Raw genomic sequence first — 20,355 nt, forward strand, 5'->3', positions numbered from 1 at the left:
CCAAGTTAGGGTGGGACGCGCTGCGTGCCCTGCCCATAAAAACCACGCCACCGGCTTCAGGTAGTGCAGAACAACCGTGCCACGTTAACACACCGGTTCTCGTCCTCAGGTGTAGACAGCTACTTCTGTAAAGTTCAGTTGGGTCCAGTTCCAGTGTCTCTTCACTTTAACTTGCCATCATGTGTGACGAAGATGTTGCCGCTCTGGTGATCGACAATGGGTCCGGCATGTGCAAAGCTGGCTTCGCCGGGGATGATGCACCCAGGGCCGTTTTCCCCTCCATTGTGGGTCGTCCCAGACATCAGGTATGTGGCTGGAATTTGTTGTGGTGTGGGTGTGTTTCACCGTGTAAAAGCTTTAACAACATGGTTTGAAGAAAACTACCCAGTTCTTTACGTGCAGAAGACGAAAGATGTTTGATTTAGGAAGAATCCGTCCACTGTGCAAGACCGTTTTATTCGTGGTGTGAAAGGTGAGATGTGTGAATGAGTAGACCGTAGATATCTAGGATCAGTTACGGGCAATGAATAAAACTGACGCATATCTTATACAAAATAATGTCAGACAGAATTAGTTTACAAAAACTCTTGAGTATCCGTTTTAGTGGTAAAGAGCTATAGAAATGTTATAGATGTTTCACTGAATTGGTGTTAATGTTCTCCTTCATACGTTGATAAGGATGCTTAAGTGTGAAGTGTAACATTGTGTTGAACAGGATAGAGAATGTCTGCAGCAAGATTCCAGGAGTCACACGATATAGGCTGACTTCGCTCTTTGAACAGCGATGTTCACATAGAGCAAAAGTGACCTCAAATGACAAGCTAAGAACTCAGCAAGTACTTCAAAACTCTTCCAATCCAAAACAGTTTCATTCCTGTGTCAGTTCCGTTGAACAAAATGAATTTACTCTATTTTGACGTGGCTTGTTAAACGGGATGTTTGCGTATATACCTGCATGGGAGTGTGTGTGTATGAGTGTGTGTGTGTGTGTATGTGTGTGTATGTGTGTGTGTGTGAGGAAAGGACGGTGAAGGAGAGGAAGGGAGCAGTGGAAGAGACATGGGGAGTGGGTGGGGGAGATGAAGAGAGAGAGGTGGGGGGGAGATGTCAATTTATTATTTCTATTTTTTTATGTCATAATGATAACTTTACTGTGAAACTGATGTTTTTATGCTGAATTTGAGATGTTTTATTTTACTGTGAGTGTTAATTTGACTGTGGTCATTTTATGTTTTTATATGCCTTATTTGCTAAACTTCTTTGTGTGTTTTACAGCTTGGTATATTTTTATGTTGCCTTCACCATTTCTTTGTGTGTTGTGCAAAGGCAAAGTGGATGCGTGCGTGCGGTTTTTTGTTGTTGTTTTTTTCTATCTTTTTTAATACTTTGTGTGTGTGTTAGTGTGTGTATGTGTGTCTGTGTGTGTTTTACTGAGTTTGCTATAACTCTGTTGTGTGTGTGTGTTTGTTATAAATGTTGTATAATAAAATTTACTCTTCTGCTTGTAATCTGTAGCTGTTGTAGCAGCAGTGGTAATAGCAGTTGCAATGTGTGTTTGTTATAAATGTTGTATAATAAAATTTACTCTTCTGCTTGTAATCTGTAGCTGTTGTAGCAGCAGTGGTAATAGCAGTTGCAAAAGCAGAAGCAGTCTCAATTTGACGTTTTTCCATTCCATTTGATAGCAGACGAAAACGGAGGGCAAGAGGGGTGTGTGTGGGTGCAACCCTTATCTATCATGGCTTGAGAGAAAAAGAAACATGACTGAATCTTGAAATCACTTACTGAGAAAAGAAAGGGTTGAGTAACAGGAAGAAGGAAAGAGTTGAGTTGTAAAATAGCTTTTGGCTGTTCTGGAGTCTACATTGTTTTTCGTCCATGGAGCTCATGTGTTGAATTTTAGGGAAAGATTTGTCAGCTGACTGCCAGCTGATGGAAAAAAAAGTTTCTAAAAACAGGTTATGAAATAAATAACTGCACAAAAAGGTTTCTTTCTCAAGGGTTTTCAGCTGAGCATTAGGAAGAGCAAGCATTTTAAGATGAAACAGGTCTCTAATCTAATGATTCCTGCAAATCTGAGGCTGGAACGAGGACAATGTGGCTACACGGCGCAATGAGAATCTTGAGAATCTGCAAAGGATTAAAAGATACAAAACGATCACATAATATGTAAATATGTATACTACATTTTTTTTCCACGTTTTTTTTTATTTTTATATTTCAGCTGGATTTGACACGTTTCATTGACATTCATGTTTTTTGTTTTTCCTCTGTTGACAGGGTGTGATGGTGGGCATGGGCCAGAAGGACAGCTATGTGGGAGACGAGGCCCAGAGCAAGCGTGGTATCCTGACCCTCAAGTACCCCATCGAGCACGGCATAGTCACCAACTGGGATGACATGGAAAAGATCTGGCACCACACCTTCTACAATGAGCTGCGTGTGGCCCCTGAAGAACACCCCGTTCTGCTGACAGAGGCCCCTCTCAACCCCAAGGCCAACCGTGAGAAGATGACCCAGATCATGTTCGAGACCTTCAACTCTCCAGCCATGTACGTGGCTATCCAGGCTGTGCTGTCCCTGTATGCCTCTGGTCGTACCACGGGTATTGTCTTGGACTCTGGCGATGGCGTGTCACACACAGTACCCATTTATGAGGGCTACGCATTGCCACATGCTATCACGAGGCTGGATCTGGCCGGCCGTGACCTGACTGACTACCTGATGAAGATCTTGACCGAGCGTGGCTACAGCTTCACCACCACTGCTGAGCGTGAGATCGTGCGGGACATCAAGGAGAAGCTGTGCTACGTGGGTCTGGACTTTGAGCAGGAAATGCAGACCGCAGCCTCCTCATCTTCCCTGGAAAAGAGCTACGAGCTTCCTGATGGTCAGGTTATCACCATTGGCAACGAGAGGTTCCGGTGCCCTGAAGCAATGTTCCAGCCTTCTTTCCTGGGTATGGAAGCTGCTGGTCTCCATGAAACCACCTACAACTCTATCATGAAGTGTGATGTCGACATCCGAAAAGACCTGTATGCCAACACTGTGCTGTCTGGGGGCTCTACCATGTATCCTGGCATTGCTGACAGAATGCAGAAGGAGATCACCGCCCTGGCCCCTCCCACCATGAAGATCAAGATCATCGCTCCCCCAGAACGCAAGTACTCTGTCTGGATCGGTGGATCCATCCTGGCTTCTCTGTCCACCTTCCAGCAGATGTGGATCTCCAAGCAGGAGTATGATGAGTCTGGTCCTTCCATTGTCCACAGGAAGTGCTTCTAGACTCTTTCGCTAAAAAAACAACAAAAAACCGAAAAAACAAACAAAGGAAAAACAAACTCAGCGTGCAAACGCAGGAATTTCGACTTGCCATATTTTCATTTCCTTCTGTTTGTTAGTGACAGGAGGTCTTTGCAAAGGAAAAATCCTGATATAATCTTTGTGGAAATCCAGAAGCAATCAGTAAATCAAGTTTTTTGCCACTGACATTCGTCTTGTCATACCAGAAGATAAAGTGCCATTTTTGCAGTGCTTGCTGACTCGTTTGTGTATTTTTGCTTGTATGCTATATTTGACAAAATAATGTTTCATATAAAATAATGAAAATAAAATTAAAGAAAAAGAATTATGTCTTCTGTGTGTCTGTCTCTGTCTGTCTGTCTGTCTGTCTCTCTGGCCACTGTGTGTGTGCGTGGGTGTGTGTGTGTGTGCTGTATATTTCCCTGTGTGTGTGTGTGTGTGTGCCTGACGATGGCATTCACGTACTTTAATCCAACTACCTAAAACTCAGAACAGTGTGTCAGATTGAACGAACGTATACACAGCACACCGGATGGTAGCTATTAGAGCCAGGTCACAAAGTTTTGTTGATATCGACCACAGATGACTCACCCCCTTCCCCCGTCACGCTCTGATTGATCGGAGCTTGAACTGACGGTGGAGTGACTTGCGCCAACACGCCACCGCTCAGGACGAGGCAGTAGGCACACAGGCAAGACAGACCGAGAGGGGAGTGGGGTTCAGGGGGGAGGGGCGGGAGGAGGAGGTGCGCAAGAAAAAGGGAGAAACACTCCCTTACCTGGAGAGACTACAGTGTGTGTGTGTGTGTGTGCGTGCGTGTGTGTGTGTGTCCATGCCTGAACCCGGCAGCCCACCTTCCCACAAAGACTTCTCAACGAAGACTAAAAAAAAATGTCATGGCATTTTAAAGGTTATCGGAAGAGGTTGCTGGTCAAAAAACAAATGTTTCTACTGCTGCTGCTGTTCAGTATTACTACAACTATTACTGCTTTTGCTACTACTTCTATGCTGCTGCTGCTAGATATTATGCTTCTGTTATTATCACTACTTGTGCTGCAACTACTGCCTCTCTACAATACTGCTATCGCTATTGTTACTCTTGCAGAGTGCTTTTTAAAAAATTCCTTGTGCCTGCTGCTGCTTGTCAGTCATACTGCTGACGTGACTGGGTACCTAGAGATCGGTCAAACACCTAGGTTAGGTGACACGCGACTACTCAGGACGAGGCCCTAGGTCCCTAGATCTATCATCAAAGCTGGAAAGACCTAACTGTCAATACCTGAGTCAGACAGCCGCCGGGTGTGTCAATGACGTGGTGGCCAGGCTGATCGATGTGTCCCATGCCGCCAGCCGCTGCAGCACCAGGAACGAACACTCCACAGCACAACACAGCAGCCAGCCTGGGCGGCAAATGCAATGTGCTATTTTAAGGGGAAAACGTATCCCTGGCTGGATGAAGTAAAATACAAGGAGCATTAAAGGAAGGAAGACAAAACGCCAGCAACAAAAGATCTGGAGCCGGGGGAGAATAGAGGGGCAGGGGAGGGGAAAGTGGGGATGGGGTGAGGGTTGAAGTGGGAGGTGGGGGCGGGGTACTGTAGCTGTGATGTGGCGATGGCAACCACGATCATCTATCTATTCCTATCCACTCACCCCGAAACCGAAAAATAGGGGGGAAATAATAAATTCATCAAAACACTGGTCAGTGCCATGCAATGCAAAACAATGTAGTGCATGAATGTACAGCACAGTGCAGTGCAGTGCAGAGTAATGCAGTGCAATGCGATACAATACAACACCGTTCAGTACAATAACAGGGCCCCCAATAACAGCACAGTACACTACAGTACAATACAGCGCAATACAGTACAGCCCCAAACATTGCAGCACAGTAAAGAAGAAGGCAGTGCAGTGCAACACAACGGCGTGCAGTGTGCCACACAAGCCAAGAAGGCAGCCTGGCGATACACAGCAAGACAGGACAAGTCACCGCCATGCAACATGACACAACACACGACAAGTCACCGCCATGCAACATGACACAACACACGACAAGTCACCGCCATGCAACATGACACAACACACAAGTCACCGCCATGCAACATGACACAACACACGACAAGTCACCGCCATGCAACATGACACAACACAGGACAAGTCACCGCCATGCAACATGACACAACAGACGACAAGTCACCGCCATGCAACATGACACAACACAGGACAAATCACCGCCAGGCAACATGACACAACACAGGACAAGTCACCGCCATGCAACATGACACAACACAGGACAAGTCACCGCCACGCAACATGACACAACACAGGACAAGTCACCGCCATGCAACATGACACAACACACGACAAGTCACCGCCATGCAACATGACACAACACACGACAAGTCACCGCCATGCAACATGACACAACACACGACAAGTCACCGCCATGCAACATGACACAACACAGGACAAGTCACCGCCATGCAACATGACACAACACAGGACAAGTCACCGCCAGGCAACGTGCAACATGACACAACACAGGACAAGTCACCGCCCGGCAACGTGCAACATGACACAACACAGGACAAGTCACCGCCAGGCAACGTGCAACATGACACAACACAGGACAAGTCACCGCCAGGCAACGTGCAACATGACACAACACATGACAAGTCACCGCCAGGCAATGTGCAACATGACACAACACAGGACAAGTCACCGCCAGGCAACGTGCAACATGACACAACACATGACAAGTCACCGCCCGGCAACATGACACAACACCTTTCAAACACGCCATACAACACACTTGACGCGCGGGTCAGTACAATCCAGGACAGAACTTCCAAAGCAATGGTTGCAGCCAATGACCGGTGCTACACCCTAATCCCTCCTTTTCCGACATCACTCCCCATGGTGATGATGAGCACGCGCCCAAACACACATCTCAGGGAGTAAACCCCACGGTCCAAAATCACCCTTCCCCCTCCCCCTCCCTCGAAATTCTCAAATTGTTCCAAACGACAAAACATACATCAAGTCAATGACATGACACTTCAATTTGAGAAGGGTATGAATCTGGATCTGGTAGGGGGTGGGGGTGGGGACTACAGTCCAATAGTCCGACGTGTCAATAGTCTGACGTTCATTTGTCCGACGTGTGGATTGTCCGACTTATGTCAAAGGAATGGTCCGACGTAGCAATGGCACGAACACCGCTGTATTGAAACATGTAGTCCGAACATAGCAATGATCCGACGTGGATATGATCCGAATATTCCTTGTTTTATCGAAGACGTGAAGTTAATTTTACTGACAAGTGTATTTCCATGGAATGCCATTTGCTTGTTTTGAAACTAATTTTTCCATATTTTCAAGTCACTGATACACATACACACGTGTCTGTTTGTCCGTCTGTCTGTCCGTCGGTCTGTCTGCCTCTCTCTCTCTCTCTCCCTCTCTTTCTGTCTGCCTCTCTCTCTCTCCATCTCTCTGTCTGTCTGCCTCTCTCTCTATCTGTCTGTCTGTCGAGTCTGTCGGTCTGTGTGTGTAACTGACTGTCTCTCTCCATCTAGTCTGACTCCCTCTGTCTGTCTCTATCTCTGACTCTGTCTCTTTCTCTCTCTCTGAGCTCAGTCTGCCTGTCTGTCTCTCTATCTGTCTAGTCTGTATGTCTGCCAGGCAAGCTGCCTACCTGCCCGTCTGTTTCTGTATCTCACTCTCTGTCTATCTTGTCTCTCCGTGTGTCAGTCTGTCAGACTGTCGTATTTCTCTTGTCAATTTCTCTTCGTTTTTCTCTATCTTATATATACATGATATTATAATCTATCTATCTATCTAACCCCCTCTATGTACATATGTATGTATGTATGTGTGTATGCATAATATATGTACATACATAGTGCTCATGATATCCATAAGCACACATACACACACACAGACGCAGACAAACACACACTAACGCGCGCGCGCGCGCGCGCGCGCACACACACACACACACACACACACACACACACACACACACACACACACACAAACACAAACATACACACACATGTACGCACACGCGCGTTCATGCACGCACATGCCTAAATGTAAAAGTACATGTGATATTCATAACTACAAACCCAATGTACAGCATACAACTGGTTGTATACACCTATGCACTGGCTTTCGGAGGTACATGCTGGCCTTAAAGAAAAAAACAGACTACAGACACACACACACACACACACACACACACACACACACACACACACACACACATACACACACATTAAATTTTATCCATGCGCGGGCACACACACATACACGCAAACACCACATACACACATGCACAATCACACATGTGAGCGCACGCGCGCGCACATACACACACATGTTTTCAAACGCTAGTGTATGCACGCACATGCCTAAGCGTAAAAGTACATATGAATATAATTGGTTGTATACACTTATGCACTGGCTTATGGAGGATACATGCTGGCTTTAAACAAAACAAACAAACAAACAAACAAAAATACAGACAGACAAACGCAGACAGACAAACGCAGACAGACACAGAGACATACACACAGACCAACATACACACACACACACACACACACACACACACACACACACACACACACACACACACACAAATTTACAATCAATTTGGTCAATTACAATGAGGCAGACATACATACAAAGAGCAGCGGAGGTGGCGGGAGAGGGGGGTGCGGGGGGGACAGAAACAGAAACCAAAAGAAACAGACGGACGGACAGATGTGGGAAGAGAGATTGAGATTGAGATTGAGATGGTTTATTCATATAGGCCACAGCCCCTTTGAAGGGGGATATACAGTAAAATGCTGAAGTCATACATTCAAAAGTCTTCATGATGTAACATATACATTTCTCCTTTTGAGTGCTTTATACAGCTATAGAGCGAACTCCTTGACAGTCTTTTCATTTGTTGATGACATTAACATGATAAGTCTAAACAAGCAAGGGTGTTGACAGTATTTAACTGGAATCAATTGTTCTCTAAGATCTCTTAATACTGGGCAACACAGCACAAAGTGAACTTCATCTTCTTTAGATTGCTGACACATTGGACAAAACAATGCGTACATATTTCAGTAACACCTAACCTAAACCTTGCCAAAGTATATTTCAGATGTCTATCAAGTGTCATTGACAAATAAACTGGCATATTATAAGGTATATGACAAAAAATTCGATACAAATCAAATCTGTCGCTATTCTGATATGAGAGTTCCAATTTTGCCATCTACAATCAATTAATGTTCTACGAAATACATGAATAAAATTGCTGATATCTCCGACACTTTGGTTCAACCATACGAAACCAAAACCATACTCACAAAGTTTCATTCTCACATTAGACACCCAATTTCTCTTGCCTCTATTATCTAAATCTAATAGCATTCTATAAGCTTTATGGGGTAATCTGTGCTCTTCCATCTGAGTTATTTTCAGCCAATATTGAATACATTTAACAGTGGAAGTCAAAACTATGGGATATCTGGCTGTTTCTCCATACACTAAATCATTAGGTGTTTGTAATGACAATCCGAGCAATTTCTTTAAAGCATATAGGTGTATTTTTTCACAGTATACAGCAGCAGAATCGAGACCCCATATTTCAGCTCCATATAGTACCATAGGTTGAATTTGTGAATCAAATAACTTTTAAAATAAAGTTGCAGAATCGTTGTTTAACAATGATAATTTCTTCATTATACACAATAATGCATTTTTAGCTCTGCTAACGAGATCTTTGCAAGCAAAGGCAAAACTTAAACGTGTCGAGAAATATAAACCTAAGTATTTATATATATTGACAACAGGCATTACATCTCCATTGTAAGTCCATCTTTCTCTTGATGCAAGGTACCCTCCCTTTCTAAATACAATTATATTGCTTTTTCCCATATTAACCTTTAATTGTAAAGAAAATGCAGCTCTTTGCAAACTATTTAGTTGAGTCTGTAATCCAATTACCGTTTCAGATATTAAAACAATATCATCAGCTAACAAAAGAATAAAAATTTCAAGAAAATTATCTGTAAACTTTGCACCATGCCTTCCACAACGTATAACTTCAAGAGCCAGCTCATTAATTTAAATAAAGAGAACAAAACGGGACTACAAACATCACCTTGCTTTACACCAGAAGTGCAATTAATATATTATGTCAGAGCAGCGCCAGATCTCACTCTTGCCTTAACACACTCATACATACTCACAACACATTTATAAAGTTTTCCATGGATACCATTTTTAAGCAAAATAGGCCACAGCAACGTTCTATTGACGGAATCAAACGCTTTCTCGAAATCAATAAATGCTACATATAATTTCCGATTTAGACAAAACTGTTTTTGAACAAATGCCATTAATGTGAACATGTGATCTACAGTGGAATAGTTTTTCTTGAACCCTGCTTGGAATTCACCTGTAATGTTATTATCACTCACCCATTCTTGCAGTCTCCTGTTAATCACAGCACTGTATAACTTACTACATACATTACACAATGAAATGCCTCTGTAGTTATTTGGGTTGTTTGCGTCACCTTTCTTATACAATGGAAGGACAATAGATTCTGACCAACTTTCGGGATAGATCCCTTTGTCAAATAAAGAATTGAAAAAGTTAACAAGAAAATCTAAAACTACATTAATCTGGCAGGCATTTTTAATCAACTCACCTATAATTCCATCTGGGCCAGAAGCCTTGCGAGATTTTACCTTTCTTAAAGCAAACAGAATCTCTTCTCTTGAAATAGGACGATTTAAATTTTCATCACCATACTCACCTATACTCTCAGTGGGAAGAGAGAGAGAGAGAGATAGAGAGGGTGGGGGGGGGAGGGAGAGGGAGAGAGGGGGGGAGGAGAGAGAGGGAGGGAGGGAGAGAGAGAGAGGGAGAGAGAGATGCATGCAGCCATGATAGTCCGAAAATAAGTGTGCCTATGAATCACACAGTGCCTGCCATCGAATGTCAGACCAATGCCACGTCAGGCAAAAAGAAAAGCAATAGTGTCGTACTCGTGACACGTCGGTCTGTTGCCCTGTCGGATCATTGTTACGTCGGACCATCGCCACGTCGGATTACTGATCCTCAGACTGGTGACATGTCGGTCTATTAATGGTCAGACTGATGACACGTCGGTCTATTGATGGTCGGACCATCGCCACGTCGGTCTATTGATGGTCGGACTGATGACACGTCGGTCTATTGATGGTCGGACCATCGCCACGTCGGTCTATTGATGGTCGGACTGATGACACGTCGGTCTATTGATGGTCGGACCATCGCCACGTCGGTCTATTGATGGTCGGACTGATGACACGTCGGTCTATTGATGGTCGGACCATCGCCACGTCGGTCTATTGATGGTCGGACTGATGACACGTCGGTCTATTGATGGTCGGACCATCGCCACGTCGGTCTATTGATGGTCGGACTGATGACACGTCAGTCTACTGATAGTCGGACTATCGAGATGACACGTCGTCTATTGATGGTCGGACTATCGAGATGACACTGGTGTGGGGGTTGTGATGGGCACGAGACTTGATTCTCTTACTCTCAGGGGAGCAGTTTGGGAACGGGAAGTGAGAAAGTAAGAAACGTTACAATGGTGCTGCGTCATGATCTGAAATGATTCGAAAGTAGACATGTCAACCAACAGTTACACACGGGGCTTAGTATCAACAAGGCCGTTTGTTTGAATGGTTATCCACCTGCTTTTTCGTTATGCATTCGTTTGTTTGCACGGGCGCGCGCGCGCGCGCGCGTGTATATGTATGTGTGTGTGTGTGTGTGTGTGTGTGTGTGTGTGTGTGTGTGTGTGCCGGTGCGTGCGTGTGTGTTTGATTTGTTTCGACACTGAGACAGAGGGACAGACAGACAGCATGATTTTTCCACAAACGTAATAACGACAAGTAATTTGGAAATCACCGATTTTCTTTTAAACCTTCCTCTTTCTCCTTTCCCACTTTACTTTACGCCCAGCTCGCTCCCTCTCCCCCTCCTCCCTCCCCTCTCAATCTTCCCCCTCCTCCCTCCCCTCTTAATCCTCCTCCTCCTCCTTCCCCCCTCAATCCTCCCTCTCCTCACCTCTCAATCCTCCTCCTCCTCCCTTCTCAATCCGCCCCCTCCTCCTCCTCCTCCCTTCTCAATCCGCCCCCTCCTCAATCCTCCCCCTCCTCCCTTCTCAATCCTCCTCCTCCTCCCTCCCCTCTCAATCCTCCTCCTCCTCCCTCCCCTCTCAATCCTCCTCCCTCCCCTCTCAATCCTCCTCCACCTCCCTCCCCTCTCAATCCTCCTCCTCCTCCTCCCTCCCCTCTCAATCCTCCTCCCTCCCCTCTCAATCCTCCTCCACCTCCCTCCCCTCTCAATCCTCCTCCTCCAACCTCCTCCTCCTCCCTCCCCTCTCAATCCTCCTCCTCCCTCTCTTCTCAATCCTCCTCCCTCCCCTCTCAATCCTACTCCTCCTCCTCCCTCCCCTCTCAATCCTCCTCCTCCCTCCCCTCTCAATCCTACTCCTCCTCCTCCCTCTCCTCTCAATCCTCCCTCCCCTCTCAATCCTCCTCCTTCTCCCTCCCCTCTCAATCCTCCCCCTCCTCCCTCCCCTCTCAATCCTCCCCCTCCTCCCTCCCCTCTGAATCCTCCTCCTTCCCCTCTCAATCCACCTCCCTCCCCTCTCAATCCTCCCCCTCCTCCCTCCCCTCTCAATCCTCCTCCTTCCCCTCTCAATCCACCTCCCTCCCCTCTCAATCCACCCCCTCCTCCCTCCCCTCTCAATCCTCCTCCCTCCCCTCTCAATCCACCCCCTCCTCCCTCCCCTCTCAATCCACCCCCTCCTCCCTCCCCTCTCAATCCACCTCCCTCCCCTCTCAATCCTCCTCCTCCTTCCCCTCTCAATCCTCCTCCCTCCCCTCTCAATCCTCCTCCTTCCCCTCTCAATCCTCCTCCCTCCCCTCTCAATCCTCCTCCCTCCCCTCTCAATCCTCCTCCCTCCCCTCTCAATCCTCCCCCTCCTCCCTCCCCTCTCAATCCTCCTCCCTCCCCTCTCAATCCTCCCCCTCCCCTCTCAATCCTCCTCCCCTCTCAATCCTCCTCCCTCCCCTCTCAATCCTCCTCCCTCCCCTCTCAATCCTCCTCCCTCCCCTCTCAATCCTCCCCTTCCTCCCTCCCCTCTCAATCCACCTCCCTCCCCTCTCAATCCTCCCCCTCCTCCCTCCCCTCTCAATCCTCCTCCCTCCCCTCTCAATCCTCCTCCCTCCCCTCTCAATCCCCCTCCTCCCTCCCCTCTCAATCCTCCTCCCTCCCCCCTCAATCCTCCTCCTCCCTCCCCTCTCAATCCTCCTCCCTCCCCTCTCAATCCTCCTCCTCCCTCCCCTCTCAATCCTCCCCCTCCTCCCTCCCCTCTCAATCCTCCTCCCTCCCCTCTCAATCCTCCTCCTCCCTCCCCTCTCAATCCTCCCCCTCCTCCCTCCCCTCTCAATCCTCCCCCTCCTCCCTCCCCTCTCAATCCTCCTCCCTCCCCTCTCAATCCTCCTCCCTCCCCTCTCAATCCTCCTCCTCCCTCCCCTCTCAATCCTCCTCCCTCCCCTCTCAATCCTCCTCCTCATTCCCCTCGGAATCATCATCCTTCTCCCTCCCCTCTCAATCCTCATCCTCCCTCCCCTCTCAATCCTCCTCCTCCTCCTCATTCCCCTCGCAATCATCCTCCTCCTCCCTCCCCTCTCAATCCTCCTCCTTCCTCCCCTGACAATCCTCCTCCTCCCTCCCCTAATCCTCCTCCTTCTCCCTACCCTCTCAATCCTCCTCCTCCCTCCCCTCTCAATCCTCCCCCTCCTCCTCCCTCCCCTCTCGCTACAGTGGCAGTAAGTGTAGAGATAGGACAGTTTCCGTTCCACCTCCCTCCCTGACTTTTCCTTTGTTTGATTATATATATATACATATACATGGTCGGACCATCGCTACGTCGGTCTATTGATGGTCGGACTGATGACACGTCGGTCTATTGATGGTCGGACTGATGACACATCGGTCTATTGATGGTCGGACCATCGAGATGACACGTCGGTCTATTGATGGTCGGACTGATGACACATCGGTCTATTGATGGTCGGACTGATGACACGTCGGTCTATTGATGGTCGGACTGATGACACATCGGTCTATTGATGGTCGGACTATCGAGATGACACTGGTGTGGGGGTTGTGATGGGCACGAGACTTGATTCTCTTACTCTCATGGGAGCAATTTGGGAATGTGGAGTGAGAAAGTAAGAAACGTTACAATGGTGCTGTTCCGCCACCCTCCCTGACTTTTCCTTTATTTGATTTTATATATATATATATATATATATATATATATATATATATATATATATATATATATACATGTGTGTGTGTGTGTGTAATATATATAGATGTATCGATAGAATATACCAGTGAATAAATAGATACATTAATTAATAAAAACATAAATGGTTTATGATAATGGATGGTCCTCATGATGCTTGCTTTTTGTTGTTTCTTTCTGTCCTTTCGTTGTATTCGGTTGTTGTGGTGTATCGTGGTCTATAATATTTACTTCTTTTCTTTGTTTGTAATCTTCCCTTGTCAAAATGGCTGTAAATGCTTTTGACAATAAACCATCTCATCATCATCATGTCATCACACACACACACACACACACCAATTTAGTGTTGGGTGAATCGGGAAAGCTGGGCGAGTCAGGATGACACTTCCAATTGAAGTAAGACCGGATTACAGAGCAGCTCTTTTGAGAACTCCTGGCTTCGATACCTGCCGCCGGCTGTCAGCGCCTGGACTGACAGTCCAGTCCCCACCCCAACCCCAACCCCACACCCATTCCCTGCTGTCCGGCAGCCCACTGCCGCCACAGAGAACACATCAAGTCAGATCGGGTTTTTTTTGTTGTTGTTGTTGTTTCATTACAGCGTTCTGATCACGTGAGTGTGTTATTATCTAGGCCGCCGGCGTGATCACTGTCCTTGACGTTTCAGACGTGGAATTTACCATTTTTATTAATTTATCTGTTTATTTTTTCTTCTACTGTGGGAAGTGAGTGTGGGTGTGCATGATTTGACTTGACCTGTGCCCAACTTTTCTACATAGAATTTAATAGCTAAAAAGTGTTTAGTCATCCAGTCATACGGAGTACCAGGAGTGTCCTTTCTTTTCTGGCATTTAACTTGTAGGACATTCTGCACTGAGTGCAAATCAGTACTGTCTATGCACATTTCCACCACACGTTAATTTAGATACCTGTTTTGATATGAAGAAAGATTTTGTGGGTGGGAATGTAATGCAGAACACACACACACACACACGCGCGCGCGCGCAGATACACACGTCACACACACATACAACACACAAACACACACACACACACACGCACACACGTCACACACACACGTCACACACACACACGTCACACATACACACACACACACACACACACACACACGCGTCACACACACACGTCACACACACACACACACACACACACACACGTCACTCACACACACACACGTTTCGTAAGCACCCATATCAAGAGAGAGAAAGAGAGAGAGAGAGAGAGAGAGAGAGAGAGAGAGAGAGAGAGCACCCAGATGTGCTCTGCACATTATTGATCCACTTGCCACATTGTGTAATTAGAACTCACCGTGTATTTCCCAGCACCTGTCTCCCCAATTCACCCCCATATTAATCTGTGTGCCAAAGGAACTTAAAAAAACAACAACACACACACACAAAAATACACACACACACACACACACACACACACACACACACACACACACATGTATGTATAATACACACACACACACACACACACACACACACATGTATGTATAATATATATATATATATTATACATACATGTGTGTGTGTGTGTGTGTGTGTGTGTGTGTGTGTGTGTGTGTGTGCAAGTACAACGAAAGAGACACACAGAGAGATTGTGTGAGAGACTGTTGAACAAGAACTTATTGATTTACCTTTGCTGGGTCACATGTCCGAGAGAACAGAGGAACAGCGATGAGTTACAAAATATTCATGAGGCACAGACACGCATCGGCATACACACACTCACACACAGAGACACACATACACCGGATTACACGTACAGTTATACACACAAGCAATTAAACACACATTATCAGGGGCGGGCGCGTGCACACACACACACACACACATACATGCACACTCTCACCGGCACGCACACATACACACGCATGCACACACGCATTCGTGCACAAACAATGAAGCAATTGAAGCAAACACATTCACGGCCAACCGGACTGTTTCAGAGAGAGAGAGAGAGAGAGAGAGTGGGGGTGGGGGAGTGGGGGGAGGGGGTGAAGGGTGGGGGGGCGGAGAGAAAGACTTAGGGAAGTCAGTTTGACTTTGCCTGCGAAACCCCAAACCGTCAGTCCCCCTTTGCTGCAGTCAGCAGATTCAAAAACCAGTTCGGGATCTTCGTCAAGTGGGCGCGTGAGGGTTCCTAAAAATGCCCATATAAGGCCATGTGGTCACAGTTGGTTTGTCACCATTCGCAAGGCCCGATAACACGTGATACGACAGCCCACGGCACGCCAAGTTTGGGTGGGACGCGCTGTGTGCCCCGGCAATTAAAACCGCGCCACCGGCTTCAGGTGCAATCACTTTGGGCGCCGCCTATCGCGCAAGAGGCTAGCTCTGTTAAGTTTGCTTGGGTCCAGTTCCAGTGTCTCTCCACTTTAACTTGCCATCATGTGTGACGAAGATGTTGCTGCTCTGGTGATCGACAATGGGTCCGGCATGTGCAAAGCTGGCTTCGCCGGGGATGATGCACCCAGGGCCGTTTTCCCCTCCATTGTGGGTCGTCCCAGACATCAGGTATGTGGCTGGACTTTTTTGTCGGGCGTGTGTGAGTGGGAGAGCGGGTGTCAAGTCCTATTTTACCATCTTGAATTCAGAAACCTATTTCACCGTCATTTTTTGTGCATGAATGAAACGATATTACTTTTAGTGGTAGAGTTCTGTTTTAACATCCTAAATTATGTGTGTGTATGAGAGAGTGAATCAGAATCCGATCAATTTAATGTTGATTATACTTAACAGGGTATATTAGACACACATGCACAGTCATATACCACGCACGAAAAGTACTGTAATTTAACAATGAAATAATAGAATGGAATAAATATAGAACAGTTACTCCATGCAGTGGCGTTTTTGGCAGCAGATTTTGACAAATTTTCCAAACATTCAGGTTTGTCAGACTAAAAACACCTTTCTTCACTGATTGTGAAACAGAATGACACACTGTGTGTGTGTGTGTGTGTTACTCTTTTTGTCAGGCGTTTCTGTTTGTGAAATTCGGCTGTTCTCCCCAGGGAGAGCGCGTCGGTACACTGAGAGCGCTACCCATTCTGTTTTGTATTTTTCTGCCAGCAATTTTATTTTTCATATCGAAGTGGATTTTTTTCAACAGAATTTTGCCAGGGACAACCCTTTTGTTGCCGTGGCTTCTTTTATGTGCGCTAAGTGCATGCTGCTCCATGAACATCGGTTTATCGTCTCATCCGAATGACTATCGTCCAGACCACTACTCAAGGTCTGGTGGAGGGGGAGGGGGGCGGATACTTGGTGACTGGGATTTTAACCAGTACGCTCAAATTCTCTCGCTTGCTAGGCGGACGCGTTACCACTAGGCCATCACTCCACACTCCGCATGTGTGTGTGTGTTTGAAGGGCATGTGAGCAAGAATACCTTGGCAAGAGACAGTATCGTCAACGCTATTTTTTAGTGGTATGGGCACAGCCCATTTCTTTCCTCACTGGCGCCACAACTTAGACCGGTTATGTTCGTTTCATAAGACTTTGAAGAAAATACGCGTGCACACGTGTACTGAAGGGCAAGCCGCATGTCAGCCTGTTGTACACGTTCAGTGGATCGCTTTAGTTGTCCATGATCATTGTGGATGTTTGGCGTACGGGTGGGTGTTGGTCTTAACATCAGTCATTTGTGCGCTGATCAACTATCATTTCCCATCACCAACCGCGTGAGTTGGAGAGAACACTTGTCTTGTGTGGCTAATTGTCACTGCCGGGAATAAGTTTTCCCACTGAACTTTTGTAGGTTTTTTTTTCGTCGCTCCTTGTAGGTTAACAGAATATGATATTTATGGATAGTGCGTGTGCATGCAGTAGCATTAGTACTTTCATTTCGTGTGTGTGTGTGTGAAGCCTTGATAATTTTATGTCGGCTTATTCAAAACTAAACAAAATGTGTGTGTTTGTGAAGTCTTGATATACATCAGCTTATTAAAATAAAGAGAATGAAAGAATATGACGGAAACATAACGATGTACTGATGTCTCTTCTAGGGAGATTGTGAAAAGAAAGCGCTGGGTAGCTGGAACAGGGAAGATTTGAGTTAAATGTTCTCCACTGAAAGGTCTGAATGTGAATCGTTTCTCCACGGAGTTCACCATACTGTAAAACTATATGTTCCGTTCCCCGGGGAAGTACCTGAAAGCTTATAACTTAAGGCATGGCGCTAGCGGCCAGTTGCTGAGAAAAAACCAGTAATGATGAAAGAAGCAGACTGACACAAGGTAACTGCTTTGCCACGTCAGGTTTCTCTCTGAAGCAGGGTACAGGTGAGCATCTGGTGGAAAGGCAACATTTTAAGATACAACTCGTGGCTATCAATGGTTATAAATCGCAGAAGACATAGCCGACATGTGACAAGAATGATCCAAATAGCATTGAAGGAGAATGCTAAACGATCAGAATCAGATAGCTGAACACCACATGCAACGAGAAAAAAAAATCAGTTTATAACGCTGCAATGATAAAGATGAGTCATGAAAATGATCAACGCAGACCCTGGTGTGTTTTTATTATCTACAAAAACGTTTGTGTGTTCTGTATATGTTTTTACTTATATTCATCTGGAGGTCAGATAGAAATACATTTTTTTGTCATCAGAGCATGAACAAAGGGTATTCTGCGCACATTCAAGCATTGTGAACACTATCCTCATAACGAACATTAAATCGGGCTTTTATATATATTCATTTGCGTACTTTCTCATTAAATCTAAGGAAAGATATGAAGTGCAGTATTAGTGAAATGATAGTAAGGTTCCATGAGTCATTGATTTTTAGTCTGTAAATTTAATGGAAAATGTTGGACATCAAATTTTCCTTGAAAACTTGAGTTTGGCCACGGTTTTTAAGTTTTCAAGTACTTAATGAGGAAGTTGACGTAAGCAGTTTCAATGGTGATGGTGGTGAATTACAGGGAAGTAGCCGTGACCCAGCCATTAGTTTTGTACCAGGAAGAAACCATGACTAACAACAGGAAAGTTTCCACCGCTTGTTTGTCGTGCACGTATATGTCACAATTCACAGTACATTTCTATTATTCACATCCCTATTTATAAACTGGGTTTTAACACGTTTCTTTTATTAAAGTTTGTTTATTCCTTTTCTCTATTGACAGGGTGTGATGGTGGGGATGGGCCAGAAGGACAGCTATGTGGGAGACGAGGCCCAGAGCAAGCGTGGTATCCTGACCCTCAAGTACCCCATCGAGCACGGCATCGTCACCAACTGGGATGACATGGAAAAGATCTGGCACCACACCTTCTACAATGAGCTGCGTGTGGCCCCTGAAGAACACCCCGTTCTGCTGACAGAGGCCCCTCTCAACCCCAAGGCCAACCGTGAGAAGATGACCCAGATCATGTTCGAGACCTTCAACTCTCCAGCCATGTACGTGGCTATCCAGGCTGTGCTGTCCCTGTATGCCTCTGGTCGTACCACGGGTATTGTCTTGGACTCTGGCGATGGCGTGTCACACACAGTACCCATTTATGAAGGCTACGCATTGCCCCACGCCATCCTGAGATTGGATCTGGCCGGCCGTGACCTGACTGACTACCTGATGAAGATCTTGACCGAGCGTGGCTACAGCTTCACCACCACTGCTGAGCGTGAGATCGTGCGGGACATCAAGGAGAAGCTGTGCTACGTGGCTCTGGACTTCGAGCAGGAAATGCAGACCGCATCCTCCTCGTCTTCTCTGGAGAAGAGCTACGAGCTTCCTGATGGTCAGGTTATCACCATTGGCAACGAGAGGTTCCGGTGCCCTGAAGCCATGTTCCAGCCTTCTTTCCTGGGTATGGAAGCTACTGGTCTCCATGAAACCACCTACAACTCTATCATGAAGTGTGATGTCGACATCCGAAAAGACCTGTATGCCAACACTGTGCTGTCTGGGGGCTCTACCATGTATCCTGGCATTGCTGACAGAATGCAGAAGGAGATCACCGCCCTGGCCCCTCCCACCATGAAGATCAAGATCATTGCTCCCCCAGAACGCAAGTACTCTGTCTGGATCGGTGGATCCATCCTGGCTTCTCTGTCCACCTTCCAGCAGATGTGGATCTCCAAGCAGGAGTATGATGAGTCTGGTCCGTCCATTGTCCACAGGAAGTGCTTCTAAACCGTTTGACTCGACCACAGAAATCTCGTGGTGTGATTGGAGAAACTTTATCTTGCCATATTTTTGTTTCGTTTTGTTGTGTTTTTACACAGCTACTTTTCAAAGAAAAAAATATAACTATTTTTGTTGAAATCCAGTCGACATTTTGCTGTTGATCTGTTTTATTTTGCCCCATTAGAAGCTATTGCACTTAAAAACTAAGAACTCGGTTTGTTGGTTTTGTTATTTTACTATGATTTTGTGTTTCATTTGACAAGCGTTTTATATGAAAACTGGAAATAAAATGTAAAAATGACTTTTCTGTGTTTGACTCATTTTCTCTCTGTGTCTGTGCTCTGTCTCTCACTTTACCATACATGTATATACATATTCATGTTGATCATCTACAATCTCTCTCACCCTCTCTCTCCTTTTTATTCTTCTCTCTCTGTGACTCTGTGTGTGTGTGTGTGTGTGTGCGTGCGCACGCTAAATTTGAAATGTCATATACCAGTT

At 46.0% G+C, this 20,355-nt stretch overlaps 1 protein-coding gene across 1 annotated transcript; it reads left to right on the forward strand.

Annotated features, from left to right (window-relative positions):
• Window positions 1-54: 54 nt before the first annotated feature.
• Window positions 55-20,155, forward strand: LOC143294571 (uncharacterized). Its single transcript, XM_076605947.1, has 6 exons — window positions 55-305; window positions 2,281-3,279; window positions 5,806-6,126; window positions 14,110-14,254; window positions 16,103-16,239; window positions 18,856-20,155. The coding sequence occupies exons 1-6, from the start codon at window positions 180-182 to the stop codon at window positions 19,858-19,860; spliced, it is 2,733 nt and encodes a 910-aa protein (XP_076462062.1). The 5' UTR covers window positions 55-179; the 3' UTR covers window positions 19,861-20,155.
• The last annotated feature ends 200 nt before the right edge of the window (window positions 20,156-20,355 follow it).

Source organism: Babylonia areolata, chromosome 20 (assembly GCF_041734735.1).
Source record: "Babylonia areolata isolate BAREFJ2019XMU chromosome 20, ASM4173473v1, whole genome shotgun sequence".
NCBI classification, from domain to species: Eukaryota; Metazoa; Mollusca; class Gastropoda; order Neogastropoda; family Buccinidae; genus Babylonia; species Babylonia areolata.

Bases quoted from the DNA above. Each gene is read 5' to 3' on its own strand.
- LOC143294571 (XM_076605947.1), top strand. From the start codon at position 180: ATGTGTGACGAAGATGTTGCCGCTCTGGTGATCGACAATGGGTCCGGC. The intron at 306-2,280 runs GTATGTGGCTGG...CTCTGTTGACAG, and splicing joins TGGGTCGTCCCAGACATCAG to GGTGTGATGGTGGGCATGGG. The intron at 3,280-5,805 runs TTCTAGACTCTT...GACACAACACAG, and splicing joins CCATTGTCCACAGGAAGTGC to GACAAGTCACCGCCAGGCAA.